At 39.5% G+C, this 20,945-nt stretch overlaps 1 protein-coding gene across 1 annotated transcript in view; it reads right to left on the bottom strand.

Annotated features, from left to right (window-relative positions):
- MTOR (mechanistic target of rapamycin kinase) overlaps nucleotides 1–20,945 on the bottom strand; it is a 73,018-nt gene that overhangs the window by 18,240 nt on the left and 33,833 nt on the right. Inside the window, exons 30-37 of the mRNA XM_058818885.1 lie at nucleotides 14,179–14,254; nucleotides 12,168–12,307; nucleotides 9,635–9,735; nucleotides 8,222–8,337; nucleotides 6,823–6,900; nucleotides 5,619–5,726; nucleotides 3,071–3,196; nucleotides 2,288–2,419 (exon numbers count right to left, since the gene is read on the bottom strand). Of these exons, the coding sequence (XP_058674868.1) occupies nucleotides 2,288–2,419; nucleotides 3,071–3,196; nucleotides 5,619–5,726; nucleotides 6,823–6,900; nucleotides 8,222–8,337; nucleotides 9,635–9,735; nucleotides 12,168–12,307; nucleotides 14,179–14,254 (877 nt within the window). The remainder of the gene's footprint in view (nucleotides 1–2,287; nucleotides 2,420–3,070; nucleotides 3,197–5,618; nucleotides 5,727–6,822; nucleotides 6,901–8,221; nucleotides 8,338–9,634; nucleotides 9,736–12,167; nucleotides 12,308–14,178; nucleotides 14,255–20,945) is intronic.

Here is a 20,945-nt window from a genome sequence, read left to right on the forward strand (position 1 = left end):
CAAATTCTGAGGGAAAATACATTTTTAAAATTCCTTGGAAATTATTCTGGGGTAGGAGAACCCAAGAATAAAAAATTAAAAAAAAATTAAAAAAAAAATGCATTCATGCTTCACTGGAAAGAATTAAGAGTAAATCTCCTGCAATCTGCAAGGTCATTTCAGGTTAAGAACTGCATAATATGTAGTTAGAAACCTAATTTACTTCTGTGTGTCTATAGAAATGAGCTATGTTAGAGACAAAAACCACTTGAGCTCAAATGCCTCATCTACCCTGTTCAAATATCAGCATGCACAACTCAGTGCTGAGGAAAAAGGGTATTATCCAGGGTGAAATAAAAGAAAATAAAGGATTGTACTCATAACATTAATATGGTGCATTCAGGCCAGGGTGAAATAAAAGAAAATAAAGGATCATACTCATAACATTAATATGGTGCATTCAGCCCAGGGTGAAATAAAATAAAAGATCATACTCATAACATTAATATGGTGGATTCCATAACTGGTAACCTAGACAGAAGGGACTTGGGGTGGTGTAAATAATGGTCTTATAAACAGTTATGCTAGACATCCATTAAAAATAGACAAAATATTTTGCCAAACAGAATTACTACAGAATATTTTTATGTGGCCCTCTCATATCTAGATACACCCAGCAATCTGGTCTTCAGTTTCCATCAATATTGAAAACTGATGGCCATAAACTGGCAGATGGAGCATTGAAGACTGAAAGCAGCAAGTTTTCCAGAACAAATTCCTAAGTTTGTATGCATCTTTTCTGTGGGATTTGGCTTAGAATGCAGCTGCTGGCAAAGGTCTTTGTTAGAAGAAATGCAATAGGGTTGACATATCAATTTTTATCTGTTGTTTAAGAAGACTGTTGTGGAGCTTTGCAAGTGCCATTTGGCTGGTTTCTTTCTAGATGCCAGCTTTTTTCCTGCTGCATTTGACAAGTACTGAAAACTGCCATTTTAGGTCAACAAAGGAACCCTGGACGGCTGAGTAGAAAAGAAAAATTGTAATTTCCCACCATACCAGCCTATATCAGCAGCTTATTACTTAGAATACCAAATCAAATGAACACATACAGAGTTACATAAAACTACACACATCACCAGGTGTAACTATGTATTATTTATCTATTTTGGTATCATTTTTTCCCCATCTTCAAGGGGTCCACTTATTGTCCCATCAGCTAATTTTAGACCCATTATCCTACCCCCTTAATCTTTGTGCCTTCTCTCACTCTGCTTTCCACCACTGCACCATGTCCATCTACTTGCTGACCACAAGTCAAACACCACAAACACAGTTTCCCTCACAGAGACAGGCAGGGACCCCACATACTTCTGGGGTCATTTACTAGAGAGGGTAAGAGGCAATTTCACTGTTTTACAGAGCCAACAGCAGCTCCTTCTGCCTTTTTAATTCAAATAAAGAACAGTTAGTTGTGGCAATGTTCCCACAGCAATGGCTCTGCTCCAGTGCTGGCAATGCCAAGGCAGAAAAAATAAAGAAGATGTGGCAGAATATGAGGATAAATGGAGGCTTTAATGTATATTAAAAAAAAAGATAACTTATCCAGTCTGAAGCTTATTGGATTTGATTATGTAAATTCTCCCTGTGTTGCAATGTCAAAAACATTCACCCTGGGCTCTCTGGTGCCAAAGTGTTCCCATGACAAACTCTAGGTATTTTTCAGCTGTCTTTCAGTTAGAAATTTCCTATAAAATTGGAAATTTTCTTTAGTAAAAATCAGCTCTGCTCAGCAACTAAGTGCAAACTGTTCAGGGAACTTCTAAAACTGGCAATAAACTCCCCTCTACTTCCAAAACTGATAATAAACTCCCCTCTACTTCTAAAACTGGTAATAAACCCCCTTAACTTCCCTGTTTCTGCATGTGACCCTGAGCACAGGTACAGTGTTGAGACCCAGCAATCAAAACAGTGGATGAAAATTCACTGAAAAAGCAGCAAACTTACACAGGACAAAAGAGCTGCTATTGACCATCAATCCTGGCTGCATCTTTTAGGTATCAGGTACTGGTTTAGTAAAAATAATATTTCCATATATTAAATAAAATTAGGGCCAGGTTTTCTCTGCATTACAGAGTTTCAAAGGAAATAAAAAAAGCTTATGATCTGAACAACAATAAGGAAAGGAATTAGTTACTCTGTTTTAGGGGAACAAAAGTAAAACATACAGCTTTGCCTTTGTTCTGTTGGGAGCATGAAGAGCTAACACTGCACAAAAGCTGAGCAGTGGAACAAGCAGGGTGCTCTGTACCTTCCGTGCACTCTTCCACATGTGCTTCATGTATGCATAGGTGACTTGGGGGTGCACTGTGGGCAGGGGGTGATCCAGCTGGCGAGAGGGATCCACTCCCAAGAGCAGGACAAGGGTCTTGTGGGCCAAAGCCTGGAGAAGTGGCAAAGACAAAAAGCAGGTTAGAACATAATTGTCATTGTTACTTCCAGCTCATATTGCTTCAGAATTGTCCTACACTAAAAAAGTACCTCTGACCCTCCAGATACAACACAGACACAGCAGACTCCCTGGACTCATAGGATACCACATGATAAACCATATATCTTCCTTTGGATCAGAGCATTAGATTCTCATTTCAGAAGCCAGCAGAAAGTGTAAAGTATTTACACTATTTATTTTCTCTCTGTTTCAAGTATTTGGTGATAAATTTTGTGATTATTGTTAAAATAGGACTGTAATGTTCAACAGTGACATCACACTGTAGATGTGACTCTCTGCTCTAGCAGAGATTATTAATAATCGCCAGTAGTGCATAAAGACCTCCAGTTACAGCATGCAATGAAAAATTGGCCCAGGAGCTCTCAGGTATATCAGTCCCACTAAAATAACCTTGGCTAAAAGCATGAACTTCATACTGGTTACAATTTTACCATTTCAACAATTTCTGACTATTTCTTCCTCAGAGGAGAGCCCATCCCACTTGGGCAATGAAAGCATTTAGGAATGCTCAAGGCTGAAGCAGAACAGTATAGCAAATAATCCCAAAACCTGCAGAAGAGGACAGAGCCTGACAATGCTCACCAGCCTCCCACTCTTGCCACACAAGCTGGCATACTTGAGCCAAGTTCTCATGTCCTCATGAGGATTCACAACAAGAGATCGGACCATCAATATCCTCTGCCAGTCCTCCACGATGCGCTGACAGCCCTGAGAGGAAAAAAGAGAATTTGTGAGTGTTTGGTCTCCAGTGTACTGCACAGAACCTTGATTCAGAATCTGAAGGGAATTCCATCAAGATAGAGACTTCTGTGCCCATAATTCACAGGAACTGTCTATTGTGGCATTCACATTCTCTGAATATGATTCCTCTGCCCAGGATTTTTTGCCTGGAAAGCTGAGAAGCCTCAGAGAAAAAGAAAAACAATCCTTATCTCATTTGCTTCTCCTGTGTTGTGCTCATGTGGGGGATGTGTTTGGAGATGGTTTACCAACAGGTGATTGTTTCATTGGTTTCATATTAATTGTTTTGACTCATTGGCCAATTGAGGCCAAGCTGTGTCAGGACTCTGGAAAGAGTCACGAGTTTTCATTATTATCTTTTTAGCATTTTGTAAGTATACTTTCTGTATTCTTTAGTACAGTATAGTATGCTTTAATATAATATAGTATAATAAAGTAATAAATCAGCCTTCTGACAACATGAGTCAGATGCATCATTCCTCCCTGACACAGGGCCCACCATGAATCTACAACAGTCTATTTCTTTAACACTGCAGTGTGTGAGGAAGGTTCAGTCCCTGACTCTCCCAATCTGCAGGCAGCTCAGTGCCTGCTGTGTAATGATATGCAAATGATATGCTAAGCATATCTAATGATATGCTTTTCCTCTAACGGAAAGAGGAGAAAAGCTCCTAAAGCTGAAACACATTAATGAATCAGAAAAACTCTTCATACGACTCCAAAGTGAGTCAAAGTGCCTTCTCCACCTATTTTTGGTTTAAATCTCAACATGGAGATGGTAGAAAACCAAATGGTTTCAAAGGTATTTTTGTCATTGCCCTTTTTCTCTGCCTTGCATGCATTCCTTTTGGAGGCTGGCACCTCTAAACTGGTTTTCTGCCACAAATGCAGCTCCAATTGCTGTGCTGCTTGTGCAAGCACTGTCTGGTTCTTGTCTGTCTGATGGGAGAGGCACAACACAGAGCAGGGTGAGTTTGTTTTTCAAACATTCAAGGATATTACAGAGACGTAGAATTGCGGAAGGGATGTAACAACTAAATCCACGGTGCTTGATGTAGTGGCCAAGTACAGGGTAACAGTCTATCCAAAGTTTCTATTCAACCAGAAACTACTTGATTTTGAGGTAAACAAAAGATTTTCCAATGACAGCAAGGACTTTAGCACCAAAGAAGTTATTCTTTCACTTTTTCTTTTCTCCCAAGTTGAGGATTGGGAAGTTAGGAAAAGCTTGTTCCCTAATACCCAAATAAACTTCTTCCAACAGGCATTTAAAAACTATTATAAAACACCTATAAAACATTCAAGAACTGCTTGTACTGCTTTCAGAACTATAAAAAGCTATATTCAGACATTACACTTCCTGCCACTTCAGCTTCTCTACCCCAGTGGAATAGTCCTGAGCTTTTCCAGACTGGAATGCAGATGGGAGACTAAAAGCTTTGCCACAGTTTCCCAAACAGCTAAAAAATATACAGCAGCCTTTCATAAGGTGGCAGATTCTAGCACTGCCAGGAAGAAGTTCTTCCTTCAGGCAGCATTTCACCTCAGTTATGCCCTTTTTTTACCCCCTTCTCCTACAGGAATCACCCACCTTTATTTAAACAGTTTACTGTTATTAAACATTTTACTGCATCTGAGGACATTCACTTTCACTGCAGGGATGCCTCTTGTAAGGAAAAAGTGTCAAATATTTGTCTGATTTAAATTTTCAGAGATACTTTGGATTTTTGATGTTTAATGTAAGAAAGGCACAAACTTCTCTTTTAATACTGGAAAACCAACATTGCTAAAAGTCTCTTCTGAAAGGTCAAGATTAATCATAGCATCATTTAGGTTGGAAAAGACCTTTATGATTATCAAGTCCAACCATAAACCTAACAGTGCCAATTCCACCACTAAGCAATGTCCCTAAATGTTACCAATCAGCTGGAAATGTTCTTGTAAGAGGTCCAAAACAGGACAATCTTTTATTTTACAAGCATGTGAATTCTCTGACCAGTTTTCCAACATTTGGAGAGAATTCACTTAAAATCCAGCCAGCAGGTAAAAAGTTCAAACTAGCTTGATCTAAACCAGTATCTCCAGATATAATCCAATACTGAGCAGCCTTGGGGATGTTACTAGTGTCTCTTTTCTGTACACATCTATTTCAAGGTTTAGTTCAACCTTTTAAAGTGTCCTATGAGCTGAGAACTCAGGAACATTAATTTGAGAAAATACAAAAGCCAAAATGAAACCCCAGGCAATGAGAAGCACAAAGGAGATGGAGCCCACAGCCACGTGAGTATGGATGGAAAGAGACATTTGCTGAGCCACCACACTGACTCAGAAGGAAGCTATTCATGCCAGCCCATCAGCATCTCCATCCTGGACCTTTCCAGGGATGTACCTGCAGCCTTTCCCACCAGATCTGGCGGATGATCTCACGGCGCTCTGGGACAAGTTTGTACTGGATCACCTCTTCCAGCTCTGACAGCATCTGGCAGGATACCATGGCCTGAAGGGAAAAAATCACATTCCATCCCAATCACTGCAGAACAAATCTATCATTAAGGAGCAGTATTTTGGCATCAAAATTTGAAGTATATTGGCTACCCAAGAGATAAAGGACCAACTGCTATATACTGGTACCTAGATGACCTGCTGATTCAAACTCAAATTAAATGTCAATTCTTATTGACATCCCAAATGTCAATTCTTATTTCTTTTGAGGGGGTGGACCTCACTTCACTCACTTTTAGTTCATCCCAAAGCTGCTCCTGCACAGTTGCATTTTTTATCTGACAAATGCCATTTAACTTGTGGGCCTACATAGGTCTTAATGTTGGAGACAAGCACTACTCTGAAGTTTTATGCAACTTTTAGAGATAGTCTGAAGCAGCAATGAAGGAAGGGAATGAAGGCTGAGTCTTGTGTTTTGTGTGGTTGAAATTATTAGAAAGTCTCTTTTTTCCAGCCCTGTGGCTGAAGAAGTTGTTGAGATTTGTCAGTTCTGCTTTTCAAGGTTGTTTATTTTCTCTAATCTATTCCATTCTTTCTCTGACCTGCTGAGATCTGTCTGGCAGGTCAGTTTGTGGCACACTGACTGCCCTTGGGGTGCTGTTGGCTTTTTATACTAAGAACGACGTGTACTTTATTTACAATAATTTTCCAATACCTATCACCTATGTTAGACACTCTGTCTCTACTCTAAACCAATCCAAAAGTGCCACCATCACAGCAGAAGATGGAGGACAAGAAGAAGAAGGACAGGACACACCCAGATTCCTCCACCTTGCCTCTTGAACCCCCATTCTAAAAACCCCAAAATTCTACTTTTTCACCCTGTGACAAATTAACTATCATTCTACTCAAACTCTTGTGGCTTGTAAATCCTCACACAAAGTTGGGAATTGTTTCCATGGGTTAAAATTGAAGGCACTGGTGTTTTTGACTCTGTGCCAAGGTCTCTGAGCCCCCTGCCAGGGTCTGGACTCCTCCAGGGCAGCCAGAGGGATGTCCTGGGTTCCAGAGGGATGTCCTGGGTTCCAACAGGTCCAGAGGAATGTCCTGGGTTCCAGAGGGATGTCCTGGGTTCTGAGAGCTGCACTCACCCCATAGGCGCGACTGTAGCTCTCTCCTGCCATGGCAGTCAGCTCAGCATCCAGCAGGTCTCTGGCTTTGTCAATGCACTGAAATAGAAGAAGATTTTGGGGTAAAGGTAGTGTGTTTTATCTAGAGTCAACTGCTCAAGCTGCTGTTCCATCTCATGAACAAAGCTGGCATCGTTCTCACTTTGCTCTCTCTGGGAAAGGATCATATAAATAGAAAGATCTGACAGGAAAACAGTGGCCAGGGCATAGATAAGGGAAGTCAAGGGACCTTCATTCATCACCTGCACAGTTTGAAGTTTGTCTTCCTAGACAATCAAAGTTTGCAGTATTTCCAATCCTACTATGACTGTAGAGATCATCATTAACATTTGTGGAGGAAAGGTTCACATTTTAGTGCAAAAGAGCCTAAAGAAATGTCTCTTGATACCACACAGTGCAAGAAAATAGCTTTCACTGTTTTACATAACCCAACAGGATTTTATGAATTTTACAGGACAGCAAATTTCATTCCTCATCCTCAAACTAAGACAGGCTCTTCAAGCATGAAATAAATCCTGCTCTAGTTCTACTCATTATATAACCTCTCACCTATAGCTTTTCCTGTTTAAAATGTTAAAGGTTAATCACAAACTTTACCTTTTTGAATGCCTGGTTAATTTTACTGTGCACATCATCCAAAAATCTATCTATGGGTTTTGACAGCATAGATTGAATTACTCCTTTATCTAAGCTGGCAAGCCAGCACAGAATTTTGAGAAATGGGACTTGAGCTTCCTTGGAAAGTAAACAACACGTTTCACATCTACAGAGTCACCCTGCAAATCTTATTTGTGACAAACAAGCATTACAAATACAATCATTACAAATACAATCATTACAAGCTCTGTTTAATAGACTCATTCCTTGCCTTGGTACCTCAATTTAAGATTTGAGATTTATCAGTGCTACCAGAAAAATTAAGATTATTGTACATGATATATATGAGCACTTCACTGGAAAAGCTGTAAGAGACAGAAGTGCACAAAAATCCATTAGGAATCTTACAGGTGTCTCAGGCATTCCTGGAAATTTACAATCAATGCCTTTAGAACAGAACCTCTGCTGAGATAATCCTTGTGTCCTGCCTGTCTAGAAAAGAGGCACAGAATAAAAGAAGCCAAAAAATGACAGAGGAATTCTAATGTTCTACAGCACTGGATCACTGCTATCTGTCAATACATTCACTGCTATGTTTCTGGAAATATCTATCACCCAGGTTTAATATATCCATGGAAAACACATTATTGGGCAATTCATAGCTTATAGCCAACTGATTTATCACAGGCTGTTTTTCCATGAAACTCTGCAGCCTAGAACATCTTAAACCAAATTTTGGGCTACCAATAAAGAGGATAATTACTTGCTGAGCCAGTGAGAAAAGGTCCTGATGCAGTGCCAGCACAGCCCTGTAGAAAGCACCATCGTGGGTGTCCCTGGGGATCATGCAGGTGTATTCTTCCATGCTGTCCCACTGACCTGCAGAGACACAGAGACACAAATACCCTCAGCAACACAACAGCTTTCCCTGCAGTGTGGGAGCAGAACAGATCTATGATATAATGCTTAGACATCAGTGCCTAGGCCTGGGTGTTGTGTGGTACTTTTGCATTTCAGTCAGCTCTCCAACAGCTTGTCTTTGGTAGGGACACTGTTAGATACATAAACATACACAGCTACAGACAAGAAAAAAAGCATTTTTCTTCTAGACAAATTGCTATCCTGGTGGCAAAGGTTCTTTCATTCTTTGTGATGAAACAATTCAAATTCTGACACTTCCAGAACATTTGAATGAATGAATGCCCTACAAAGCAAAAGATGAATTTTTCTCAGCAAAGGCTGGCAGAGAGCAAGTGATCCATCAGCCTCTCTAGAAAATATCTTGCTAACAACACAAATGGACATTTGGACCACTATAGATTTATTCACTTAAGATTGTCTACTCTGCAGACATAACCTCTAAAATGTTCTGCAGATAATGTTCTTGTTCTGAATAAGAATTTGCCACAAATCTGAGAAAGTATTTTAATCTTATTTCCAGCCTGAGTTCTGTTCAGTGCAAAGCCAAGCAAAAGTGAAAATTTAAGCAATCAATTATCTGCTCTCTCTGTTACTGGAGACTACAATGGGAGACTTGATGTAAATCCAAGTTTTCCAAAGGACTTCCATATGGAATGACACTTGTCACATTCATATTTTCTGAAAAATCCCTTTGCCCAGGAGTTTTCTCCTGGGAAGCTGAGAGAAAAGGGAAACAATTCTTATCTCATTTGCTTCTCCTGTGTTGTGCTCACAAGTGGAATGTGTTTGGAGATTGTTTACCCACAGGTGATTGTTTCATTGGATTCTGCTGTGAGTTGTTTTCACTCTCTGGCCAATTGGGGCCAAGCTGTGTCAGGACTCTTTACAGAGTCCCAAGTTTTCATTATTACCTTTTTAGCCTTCTGTAAATGTCCTTTCTGTATTCTTTAGTATAGTTTAGCATTCTTTAATATAATATAAATATAGTACCTTAAAATCTTTAATATAATATAAAAATATAGTATCTTAAAATAATAAATTAGCCTTCTAAGAACATGGAGTCAGATGCATCATTCCTTCCTGCCACGAGGGTAAAAACATCCTCACAAATACAACACACACTTCATTTCCCAATGTCAATAATGTGGTTACTTGATGTTGCTGTTTCCTGCATTCTGTAGTTCTGAAATAAGTTAAATCTATCTGTGCTTGCATCTCATGGGCTGTTGCAGGCCAGCACAGGAGGATACCTTACCTAAGCCCCAAGCAGCAGCAGCAGCCATCCTGGCCATCTTAGCTTGAGTCTCATCATTCACCTGGGTCCACTTTTCACAGCACTGCTGGTGGAGCTGCCCCCTAAGAAGAATCCACAATTTCTGATCAGGAAAAAGGCTCTTCCAAGAATTCTGCCTCATTAAACAACCATTTCCCATGGATAAGACAACAACCAGCCCCACTCTTCTTTTTATACTTTATATTTGGCTCCTCTGGCCAACTCAGCCATGCTAGTTTGATGACAAATATCCTATCATCAGAAAATAATTTCAAGGTACACCTATGTTTTGAAAATACACATCCAAAGAGAACTGTGCATTTGTTCCTCAGTGACTGTTAATGCCTGCTTTAAATTTGGACTGATAATGCCAGTTTATAAATACAGAAAAAAAATTCTCAAGAAAATAAACAAGCCACCACCAAAAAAAGGATGCTTAAATTTTTTGTAAGTGTCAGTAGAAGAAACATAGATCTGGATAGCTTGGGCATGGCTCCTACTAGCAAACATATTGAATTAACACAAGTCTGAAGACAGACTGAAGAATGAATGTGGCTGTAACCTCATAGGAAGACTTGTCATGGCAGGATCTCAGAGGGCATCTGAGTCTTTCATCTCCAGTGGAGAGGAAGCAGCAGGATTTTTTATATTATTTCTTTCAAATCAACTGTGAAGGCTGCACTAATAGAACCAATTACCCCGGGTGTTGCAGTTCCAGGATTTCTCAGGCTGGATACTCTGTAGCAGTGAAACAGCTGCCAACTGTGAGGGAGCACAATTTGCTTTCCCTGGTGTTATCCTCTCCCCTCCCAAAAGGGAGATGAGTTATTCAAACAGAACCAACGGGCTGCCACAGGCAAGATAGTAATTCTGACAGCTTAATGGCCCAGGAGGGAAACAAACCCCAAAGCAAATGTAAAGCCAAGCCAAACCTAGCAACAGCAGTAAATCAGGACCTCATAGATGCTGATAAACACTATAGGTCCTACAGGAATAACTATATCAGGCTAAGAGTGTTTTGGGTGTACTCTAAAAATACCACAGCAGAGTACAGAACTAGTGATGCTGCACAATAATTCCAGATTATCTGCCTTATCCTGTGAAGCAGACTCCAGCAGCACAGGCAGTCAGGTTGAATGCTACTGAAGAGTACCAGCAGCCAAACCATGGAATCTCAGGCTCAGGATGACATCTCCAGAGTCAGCTGCAGGGCAGCAGACAGCACTTTGCAAAAGCATTTCTGAATTGTAAAAACACCTGCACAGAGTTGGAGTCCAGCCCCACAAGAGAATTTGGAGACTCTGATTGCTCTCATGACTACAGACTACCAATATATTCATGGTATTAGCTCCAACAGAAGAAAATTGTCCTTTTGTTGTTGCACAGATTTGTTGCTGATGCATGAATAAGTAGGAGGTTCAGAAAGGACACAAATACACATCCTGCAGGGGGGAAAAATTCTTCAAATCCCTGGTGTGAACAGCCTACTTGTATAAAAGCTGATTGAGGAAAGCCCAGTAAGAAGACCTATTTTCCCTACTAGCAGAAAAGCTACACCCTATATATCTCACCCTTGTTTGGATAGAAAAAGAGCAGAAAAATGCTGCCAGAATTGTGTTTCTCAAGCAGCTCTGTTCCTAGCAGTAAAATGACTTTAGAGAAGAGGAATCTCCTCACTGTGGTGCCATCCCCTGGGTTCATGTCAGGACCCATCAGGAGACAGCTTGTCATAGGCAAAGTTCAGTAGAAAGGCGGAACCTGGATGAACCCACACCTGCCCCTGGCTACAACTGCACGCCACAGTGAGCAGGGTGCCTTCTCCAATTATCTTCTTTTAATTAAATAGCCAGAAAAAACAGAAGCCCCCAGTTAAGTAGCAAGCTGTAAGTCACCAGCAGCTCACCCGGTCACAAACACTGACTGGAATCAGTTTTGTGTTGACAACAGATGTCTGACACTAAACTTGAAATAATAAATGTCCCCAAAGACAAGGCTTAAAAAAACTGAAAAAGACTAAAAAGGAAAACCTCATGCTTCTACAAAGCATAGATCTGACACTGAATAAAGACAGAATGTTTATGTTTTAATCAGAGTTTAAAAGGAGGGTCACAATCAGCTCCTTTTATGATTCTTTCTGAAAAGTTTTACTTGGTTAATGTTTCCTCTATCTACAATATGCAATGTTTTCTCTATCTACAATATTTAATGTTTCCTCTACCTACAATATGTAGTTTCCTCTATCTACAATGTCTTTCTCTGTTATAAATGGGGTTGACCTGATTGTAAGATTGCAGATTCTCTTCCAGAGAGACCTTAACTCACCAGATGGCCAGTCCCAAAAGGCTCAGAGATGTCATTACCAATTCTGACTTCAATGAACAAAGTGAGAAGCCACACAAATACTCAGAGTAAGTGGGAGTAAATAGAAATTCAGGCAAAAAATTTGCACCTGCAGACAGCATCCAGAGGACACAAAGACACCATTTTCCTTGGTCTTCAGGCATTCCCCTCTTACCATTCCCCAAGTGCTTCCAAGCACCGCATCCGTCCCAGCATCAGCTCAGGATCATCTTTGTTTGTGTCCATCTTCTTGTCATAGGCCACCAGAGCATCTTCCCATTCATGAAGCTTTTCATACCAGGTAGCTTGGATTTCCTAAGGGAAGGGAAAAAAATAAACAGCAGGATTAATGTGTATAACTACCACAGCTTTTCCTAGGAAATTCTGTGTCTGTGCTGGTCACTTCATCCTGTTATCATTCTGAATAACCTCAGGGACTTCTGTGACACAGAGAAGAGCCTTGAGCTAATGAGAAAACTGGAATCCTGGCACTGCTCCACCTGCCCAGAAATGTTTTACCAGAGGGATTAATCTAACATCACCTCCCTCACTCAGTGCCACTGAAACACCAGATCAGCAGCTGGTGCTTTCCTTTTTGGAGAGGTAGAGTGACTGGAACAGGAAAAAGGGTAAATCTATAACATATTCCACTTCCCATTGCTGCACATACATGCATTCAAACAAGAAAAACAGCCCTGTGTTCAGGAATGGAATGACCAACTAGAAAAAAAGGCCAAACTTTGCATCTGGCTACTGCTAGGCAATTAGTTAATACAGCAGGCACAGAATTGAAGTTGGGGCCCAATCACACCCTTCACAAGGGAAGGCAATGGTTTGTAGCAAAGCCATTAAAAGTTAGCCAAGCAGTGGCTAAACCCTTTTCTTCAGTCTTTCTTTCTAGATTTTGTTTCTCATTTTGAAGAAATAAAATGCCTTAATAGATTTCCATGCTTTTCTCTGCCAGTGTTTTTCTGCTCAGTCTTTGGCAGCTCATGTCTTGACATAGGCTGCAGAGCAGATTGTTTTCCCAGACCTGTGGGCAGGGTCACTATAAACCACAATTTGCATGCCAGGTCTTCCACTCAGCCCTTTAAATTCTCAGCTAAGTCATATTTCAATTAAGTCCCTGAAAGTAGAGCTCACAGCTCCTCTTAATTTCTTTTCTTTTAATTTCAATTCTGGCAAGCTCTGCGCTTTGAACTTCATTTACTGCTAGACTGTTGCTGCTGAAGAGTGAAGTCAGAGTTAGGTAATGCAGAACTTTGCTCCATCCACCCAAGGAATTATAAGAAGCTGCAAAGATGTTTTGAAGTCTGTACTTCTCCCAGAAAGGTCAAAATCACACATAATCCTACACCAGAGGGTTTCCACCATTTTGTGCTTATACCTTGTTCCCACTTTCTGGTGGTTATTATTAAGAGAGGCTGATCTACTGTGCTTCCAGGGCTGCCTTCCTTTCCTAATTATTCTAAAACACTGCAACAATTACCACTGCAAAATTATCTTTTTTACCAGGAGAGCATAGGTGGTTTGGTCTTTGAACACAAATTAAATGCCTCATAGAATGAGAAGAAATAATAAAAGGTACATCACTCTGAGAAAGACACACAACAAATAGAAAATGGTTTATTTGATTTTGGTGAGGGATTGGTTAACTTGTTATTCTAAATAATACCTATGAACACTTTTGAGAGAGAGTAGAGGTGAATTTCCATTAAATCCTTATCTTGAGGGTGTTGATGCAGTTTCTCAAATCCTTTAAGCTTAGAACAAGAACTCCCTCCCTCCCTTCCCAGCTTATCCTAAATAAAAGGACTTGTGTCATCAAGTTGCTGGTTGCTCACAGCTGCATTTAGTACCAACAGCAGCTGCAAAATTCTCCTCCAAATCAGCTTTTTGCAGCCCTCCCTGTATCCAGCATTTGCTGCAAAGTGCCCACTGAACATCCCTGTAAGCAGCCTTTCTTTAGAACAGAAAAGAACTAAGAAAAAGGACTAAAAAAAAGCTTAAAAAAAACCTAAAGAAAGGCCCTATAAAGGCCTTTCTTTATGAACAATAAAATATTTAAGCAGAGATAGGACCTCGATGTGATTGATTGAGAAAACACACCCCTACCCACCAAAAATCAAGTCCAGAAACCATAAAAACACAAGAGATGAAGAAGTGGATTATCCAGCAGGACTCACCAGCTCCCCAAAGTGCTTCATGGCATATTCCAGCACACCAGCAGCTGCTTCTGGCTGCTGGAGTTTATTGTTAATGCTGGAAAGGGAGGAAAAGAAAGATGATTTAACACAATTGGCATATTAGGGATTGATAGAAACTTCTCCTTGATAACACCGAGGTCTATCATTTAGAATTACCAATGGAACACTCCTTGTTTAGACTTCCACATGAACAATTAAACTGAATAAGGCACACAATGACCATATATTTTCAAAACAATAGGTGCACACATTCTCTGCACATAGTCTGAAGAGTTGTTACACAAAATAAAGATATGATATATATGATTGTCAATTCTATGTAACAGCCAGCATAGACAGAAGAATAGCTGCCAATAATTTTAAAGGCATGATTTTTCAAACAGCTGTACTTAAGAGTTTTACAGTACTAACTTTTTCCCTCCCTATTCTCTTAAACAGACTACCAGCTCCTCTAAAAATCAATGATGCAGGAAACAGTCTATATCATCAAAATAGCTGACAAATGTCACCAGGAAATGACATAAAGTGTGCAACCCTAATTTCAGTTTCATATTTCATACAAAGCCTCTGCACTGGCACTTTTCTTTTGCTGGTTTTCAAGAACATGCCAGCAACTGCTGCCATCACAGCCAATCCTCAGTGTGTACCAGGGAAGCACTTGTGCTGCAAGGCCTGCTGAATTTTATGAAGCACAAGCAAATAGGCTGCTCTTGAACCTGATTCTCTAGTTCATGATGTGCAGCTATTCTCTGAAATAATTTCTATTTCACATTTGTTTTCTTATTTTATTATTGGGATGGCTCCATGACTTCCCCCTTACAAGAGGGTAGGGGATCACTGAAGAGAAGCAAATCTGAAGTATTGAAGGGAGTAATACACAGACAAAAAAAAGGGGAAATTTTTCAAATGAGTGCTGCATTTCTTCTGCCTCTGGAAGCCTCCTGGCTCTGGAGACAAGTAAAGAATCAAGCTCCCAGACATACTCTGGATACCTGTGAAGGTTAAGTAAAATACTCCTGGATATTGGGCCTTCAGATTGAACTAAAATGAGATTTAGCCACAATCACAGTTCAAGATGACTGGCACCCAACAATAGGAAGCACCTAAGACCATTTTTTCTTAACACAGTAGTCAAAGACCACACAAACTCCAGCTAGTTTCCCAAGGGAAAGCTTGGCAGCAGCCTCATGAAAGTCATAAATGGCTGTCACATTTCATGAGCTGATGACTTACAGAGCCATTGGCAGACACATTCCAGCATGTCAGACAGTTAATTACTTCCAAGTTATCTTTCTTGACAACACTTCCTGACAAAATTGACCATTTTCTTTTATTATCTGACAATTAGCAATGCTCTTCTGCCACTTCCTGGTGCACTCAATTACTCCTTTTGTTTCTAACTTTCTTGACTGTCCAAAGCAGAATTAACTGTCTCAAATCTATTTATGGTTAGGTTGAAGCAAAGGGAAGGAAAAGATGGGGAGGGAAAGGAGAAAGACTTTGATTTACAAGAATAGACAGCAGTAGTTGTTAATAATCATAAATTACTCTCCTGTAACAAATTACCTACAACACAATGAGCAGTGACAGGTAATTTAGTGGACTAGGATAAGCATCTATGAAAAATACGTATTTTATGATTGGCTTTTTGCAAATATTAAAATGAATATTATATGTGTTATGTTAGAAAGTTATGCTGTGTTAATTTTCTTAAGTAGTGTCTTAAATATAGTTTTGGGTGATAACATAATGTTAAAATAGGAACTATGCTGTGTAGGATACTTTTTTAAAGAAAGGACTTGCACCGAGATAGCAGCCACAGGACACCTGAATCTTTCAGAGAAAGAGAATTTATTGCTCCATTATCAGAAGAAACGAATTTCTTCCTGCCTCACTCAGCCCTGAAGATGCTGTCAGGATTCAGAGGAAGAAGCTGACACTGCCCAGACAGAATCCTGTGTTTGAATGGAATTTATGCATCATGGATGAGCTGTATGAATATGCAACAGGCTGTTGCTTTTAAGGGTTAATCCTCTGTTAACGTGGGTCCTTTTTCGGGCTTATTTTGCTCAGAAAGAGGTACCCAGACTGTCTGTAACTCTTTGTTTTTATTGCCTCATATTGTCCTAATCCTAATTGTCCAACTCCAATCATATTTACTATTTTAATAACCATTTTATTACTGTTGAACTTCAAAAAAATTTAAAAACAAGTGATTGGCGTTTTTCACAGCCTCTGACTGGGATAAGCCTCTCCCAGCAGCTGCTTTTCCCTGTACTCAGGACCATTTCTGCAAAAGCAGTAAATGTTGGGACTCCTTGCTCCTGTGGCACTCACATTTTCTGAAAAATCCCTACACCCAGGATTTTCTCCTGGGAAGCTGAGAAGCCTCAGAGAAAATGAAAACAATTCTTATTTCATTTGTTTCCCATGTGTTTTGCTCCTTTGGAATGTGTTTGGAGATTGTTTACCCACAGGTGATTGTTTCATTGGATTCTGCTGTGAGTTATTTTCACTCTTTGGCCAATCAGGGCCAAGCTGTGCTGGGACTCTGGAAAAAGTCAGGAGTTTTCATTATTATCTTTTTAGCCTTCTGTAAGTATCCTTTCTGTATTCTTTAGTATAGTATAGTATTCTTTAATATAATATAGTATTATAAAATAATAAATCAGCCTTCTGAGAACATGGAGTCAGATTCATCATTCCTCCCTTCATTGGGGCACCCACAAGTACAATACACTCCCAGCCTATTTTCTATACACACCATTTAACCTGGTACATTCAAAACAAACATTAAGCAAATAAAACATTCTGTACTTTCCTTCTATTCACCTTCCTTCCATGAAGGCACTGCTCCTGTCCCTCCAAACTTCAGGAATCTGTGCTCAGACAGAATCTCCCTAAATGTCATAACGCTCCTAAAAGCACTACAGAGCTGTTTTCTAGCCACCACGCTGGAGACTGAACAGAAACAAAAACACTGCAGAAAAGCATCCAGGCATTCAGAAAAGGCCCTGAGGGCTCATATTCCAGCCAGGCAGAGCTGCCAGGGGTTTTTAGCCACAGTGCTGCTGCTGGAAATCGGGGCAGTTGACTGGATTAGAATCAAGGGGATGGATTCCTCCTTCTATCGGGAAAAAGATAATTACAAAATTAAAGGATTAAAGGAGAAGGTGGGAAAACATCTCTCAGATGTGAGATAGAGAGAGCCAATGCTGTTGGAGCAGTAACTTAAGTCTTTGTTTACTCACAGATTTCCTTGCAATTACTCCTAGTTCAGAATAATGTTAAGTTTAATATTAAAGGAAAAGTTCAGCTGTTCTCCGTATCCACTGAGGGAAAAACATATTCATCAGTTCATTTCTGTTAGAAAGCTAGAAAAAACCTCCACCACTGTCTCCTACTTGAAGGCTTAGCAGGAGGGTGTAAAAAAACATTTTTAGGGCATTTAGAACATTTTAGGTATAGGTTTGGTAGGGCACTGGTAATATCTCCCAGGAAACACCCAAGAATTCAGCTCTACTGCCTGCTATGGGCCAGCAGAGCCTTCTAGTACCAATACTCAAGGGAAAGATTTTAAAATTATGTCTTTTCAATGCTAACAAACTTACTAAAATATACTGAAGCTATTTCAAGATGGCCCCATGCTTGCAAGTGGGAGACCACAGAAATAACAAGACTTCCTAAGTCATATCTAGACTTAAAAGTCATAACTAGACTTTTATATACTTTGAACTAATGCACTAATTTCAGTGCTTAATACCCATTTCATTTCACATTTTATTCAATAAAAAAAGTGATTAGCAAAACAAACAAAACAGAGGATCCTTATACTTTCCCTCTAAATGAGCATAAATCAGTTGCAAAATAATAAGATAATTCTTATCGCTAAAATTTAGGTATGATTTCAGCTCATGTGGGCTCACTGCATAATTAGATTATGCAGAACAATATAATTTAAATTTTCCTCCTGTTTATTAAACAGTATTTGTATTGTAGTCAGAATCACGTCCAACCCTGACCTGTTTGGAGCAGTTGATCATGATGAGTGGGACATTAAAATGAGTGGGATATTAAAATGTAAACAAGCCCTCTGATGAAAAACATTTTCCAATTGCTCTGTCAGTCTATCCCTATAAAAAGTGACTACCCTTGAGAAACTTCCTAATATAAAAATCTTGGTCAAAAAATTTAAAGCTTCAAATTTTATTAGTAGTGAAAAGCCACATAAACCTACTGCTTGATTATTAAGATATCAAAACTGTAGAGGTTACATGTACACTGAGCTAGAATCACAAAAAAGAACAATACTTAAGAGAAATATATTCCTATTGCTTGGATATTTAAAGGTTATTTAAACAGAAAGCAGAGATGAACTGGGAATCAAAATCCAACCTCACAGCAATGATTAACCTGCATTGGTGATTAACCAGCACCAAACCTGCCACACTCATCAGCATTGGTTGGGAAATCTTAAAATTGGAGAAATCTTAAATTGGAAAACCAAAACCACAACACCAACTTTATTGTGTTCAGTGGGAAAAGAATGCAAATAATGAGCTTTTTCTCCCCTACAAACCCAAGGCATGAATGTGTAATATTTACTAGAAATGTTCTCTTTTAGAATCCTGGGAGCTTTCCAGTCTTCCATTCTCTTTGATATTGACAATATTCTCTGTCACTCAAAATATATTAAATTTTCAAGAACTCAGAAGCAAGCAGACTTTCCTCATCTTCCCATAAAAATTAGAAGAAGAAACCCTTTATTTTAATAGAGCCTTTTCAAGCAATCCCAAACTTATCCATGAGGGAGCACACACATTTCCTATTGCCAGAATGCATCCCAAACATAACAAAGAAACTTTATTTCTGCAATAAAGCAGCTTGTATGCAGAATCTAGACAAGCAGATAATATCTTATTTTTTTCAGTCTCCTCAAGTTTGCTTAGAAAAATTCTCTAATATGGCAGATTTTACCAGATTCAGCCAAGCTTGTTTTTCCTTCTGAAGAAGTGTTGAGAGCTGCTTCTAGGATTGGAAGGCACTGCTGCTTTGTGAGACTTGGGGGAACAGATAATCCTCTGGCAAAAGGAATTGGTTTTGATGGCCATTTTCCCCATTTCTATGATTTATTTATTTGTCTTGAGGCATCCCCCAGTCCTTGACTCAAGAAATCTCAGAAAACCAATGCATGTCCATCATGCCACTGAAAAATATTATCATTCTGGGAACAAAAATGTTTGAGAAACTGATACTAGGAAAGAAATGTTTTCAATAAAGAGTTGTGGTGATTGAGTGCTTCCAGGCCAGAGCAGCCCCTTTGGCTTCCAGCAAGGAGACACCACATTGCACACAGTCATCAAAATTCCCAATCTGCATATAAATGCTTGCAAGTCAAATAAAAACATTAATCAGCTTTTATTTGAAAGAAAAGAAAGAAAAAAAGTCATCATCAGGAAGAAAAAAATGAGTGAAAAATGTTCAATAAATTTCTTAGCTAACCCTGCAAAAGGAATCACTTATTGTATCACCTACTTTTTATTAGCCAGAAAGCAGAGAAGAAAAAAATTGCTAAGTAGGATATTTAGCAAAAAAAGGTGAAACACAGAGCCAGTCTTTGTGTATTGGTTATGCAAAGAGGGGATGCCTTAAATAAAAAAGAAATCACAAAAGAAAGGAGAAGTAGCAGTGTTTTGTTTCTTATCAAGCCCTCTCTCTTGTTCCACCTGTCCCATATAATTTCAGAGATTTACAACACAATTTCAGAGATTTACAACACAATCCTCATTTAAAATAAAACCATAAATGTTTTTATTTGACCATAAAGCTATAGCAGAGTAAATGTTGGAGCATTTATGAGCATCTCCAATGCCAAAGGTGAGCAGTTTCACACCTCCTGGGAGGGAAAAGCAGGACAGAACAGTGTGGGCTCCATAATGGGCCAGCTGAGAGCTGATGGGAGCCTTTGCCACCTCAGCAAGCACCAGGAATTCCAGATTTAAGATTTGCCAGATGCATATTAAAGGTTTGCAAGGAATGGCTACCAAATAAATAGCCACAGGGCACTGAGCTTTTCTTCTTGTCTCAGCTTTGCATGCACCTGCCAGAACAGCTTCCCAGAGAAGGCAAGCATTTAAACTCACCTCCAATTTAATCTGGCCCTCCAGGGACAGGAGAAAACTGCTTCTAATCAAGTAATAATGATATATTTGAATTTAGTAACATCAATCAACATTATAAACACATGGCATATACAAATTGAAACCATGATTAGCCTCAGTTCTCCCAATCACTTCAGAATTACATCATGAGTGAAGTCAAAAAGGATTTGTCTCATGTTCTTGACTTTATGATCTTGTGTTTTTAGCTATCATGTACCACAGTATTCCCAGGTACAAAATACAATGGAGGAAAATGAGGGTGATGGATTTCAGGCCAAATGATGATGCTCAATTTCTCCATCTCTACTGGGGAAAGGAAAGAACAGGACCCACTCAGCAATCATGGAACTGATTTCTCCCCAGCTATGCCCCAAACTTTACCTCTTTACAAAATGTACCAGGATCCTGAATTCAAATCCTAAGTAGAACAGCAGAGAACTGCAAAACAGCTTTTGTCAGCTCCAACTACTGACCTAACCTGAAAATTACTCCCACCCACCTGTAGCTATTGCTACCTCAGTGACCATATTCAGCTCTCCATGAAACTGGGAAAGACCCATCTTTCAAATATACATAAAGAAGTCA

This window comes from Ammospiza caudacuta, chromosome 22 (genome assembly GCF_027887145.1).
Source record: "Ammospiza caudacuta isolate bAmmCau1 chromosome 22, bAmmCau1.pri, whole genome shotgun sequence".
Lineage (NCBI taxonomy): Eukaryota > Metazoa > Chordata > Aves > Passeriformes > Passerellidae > Ammospiza > Ammospiza caudacuta.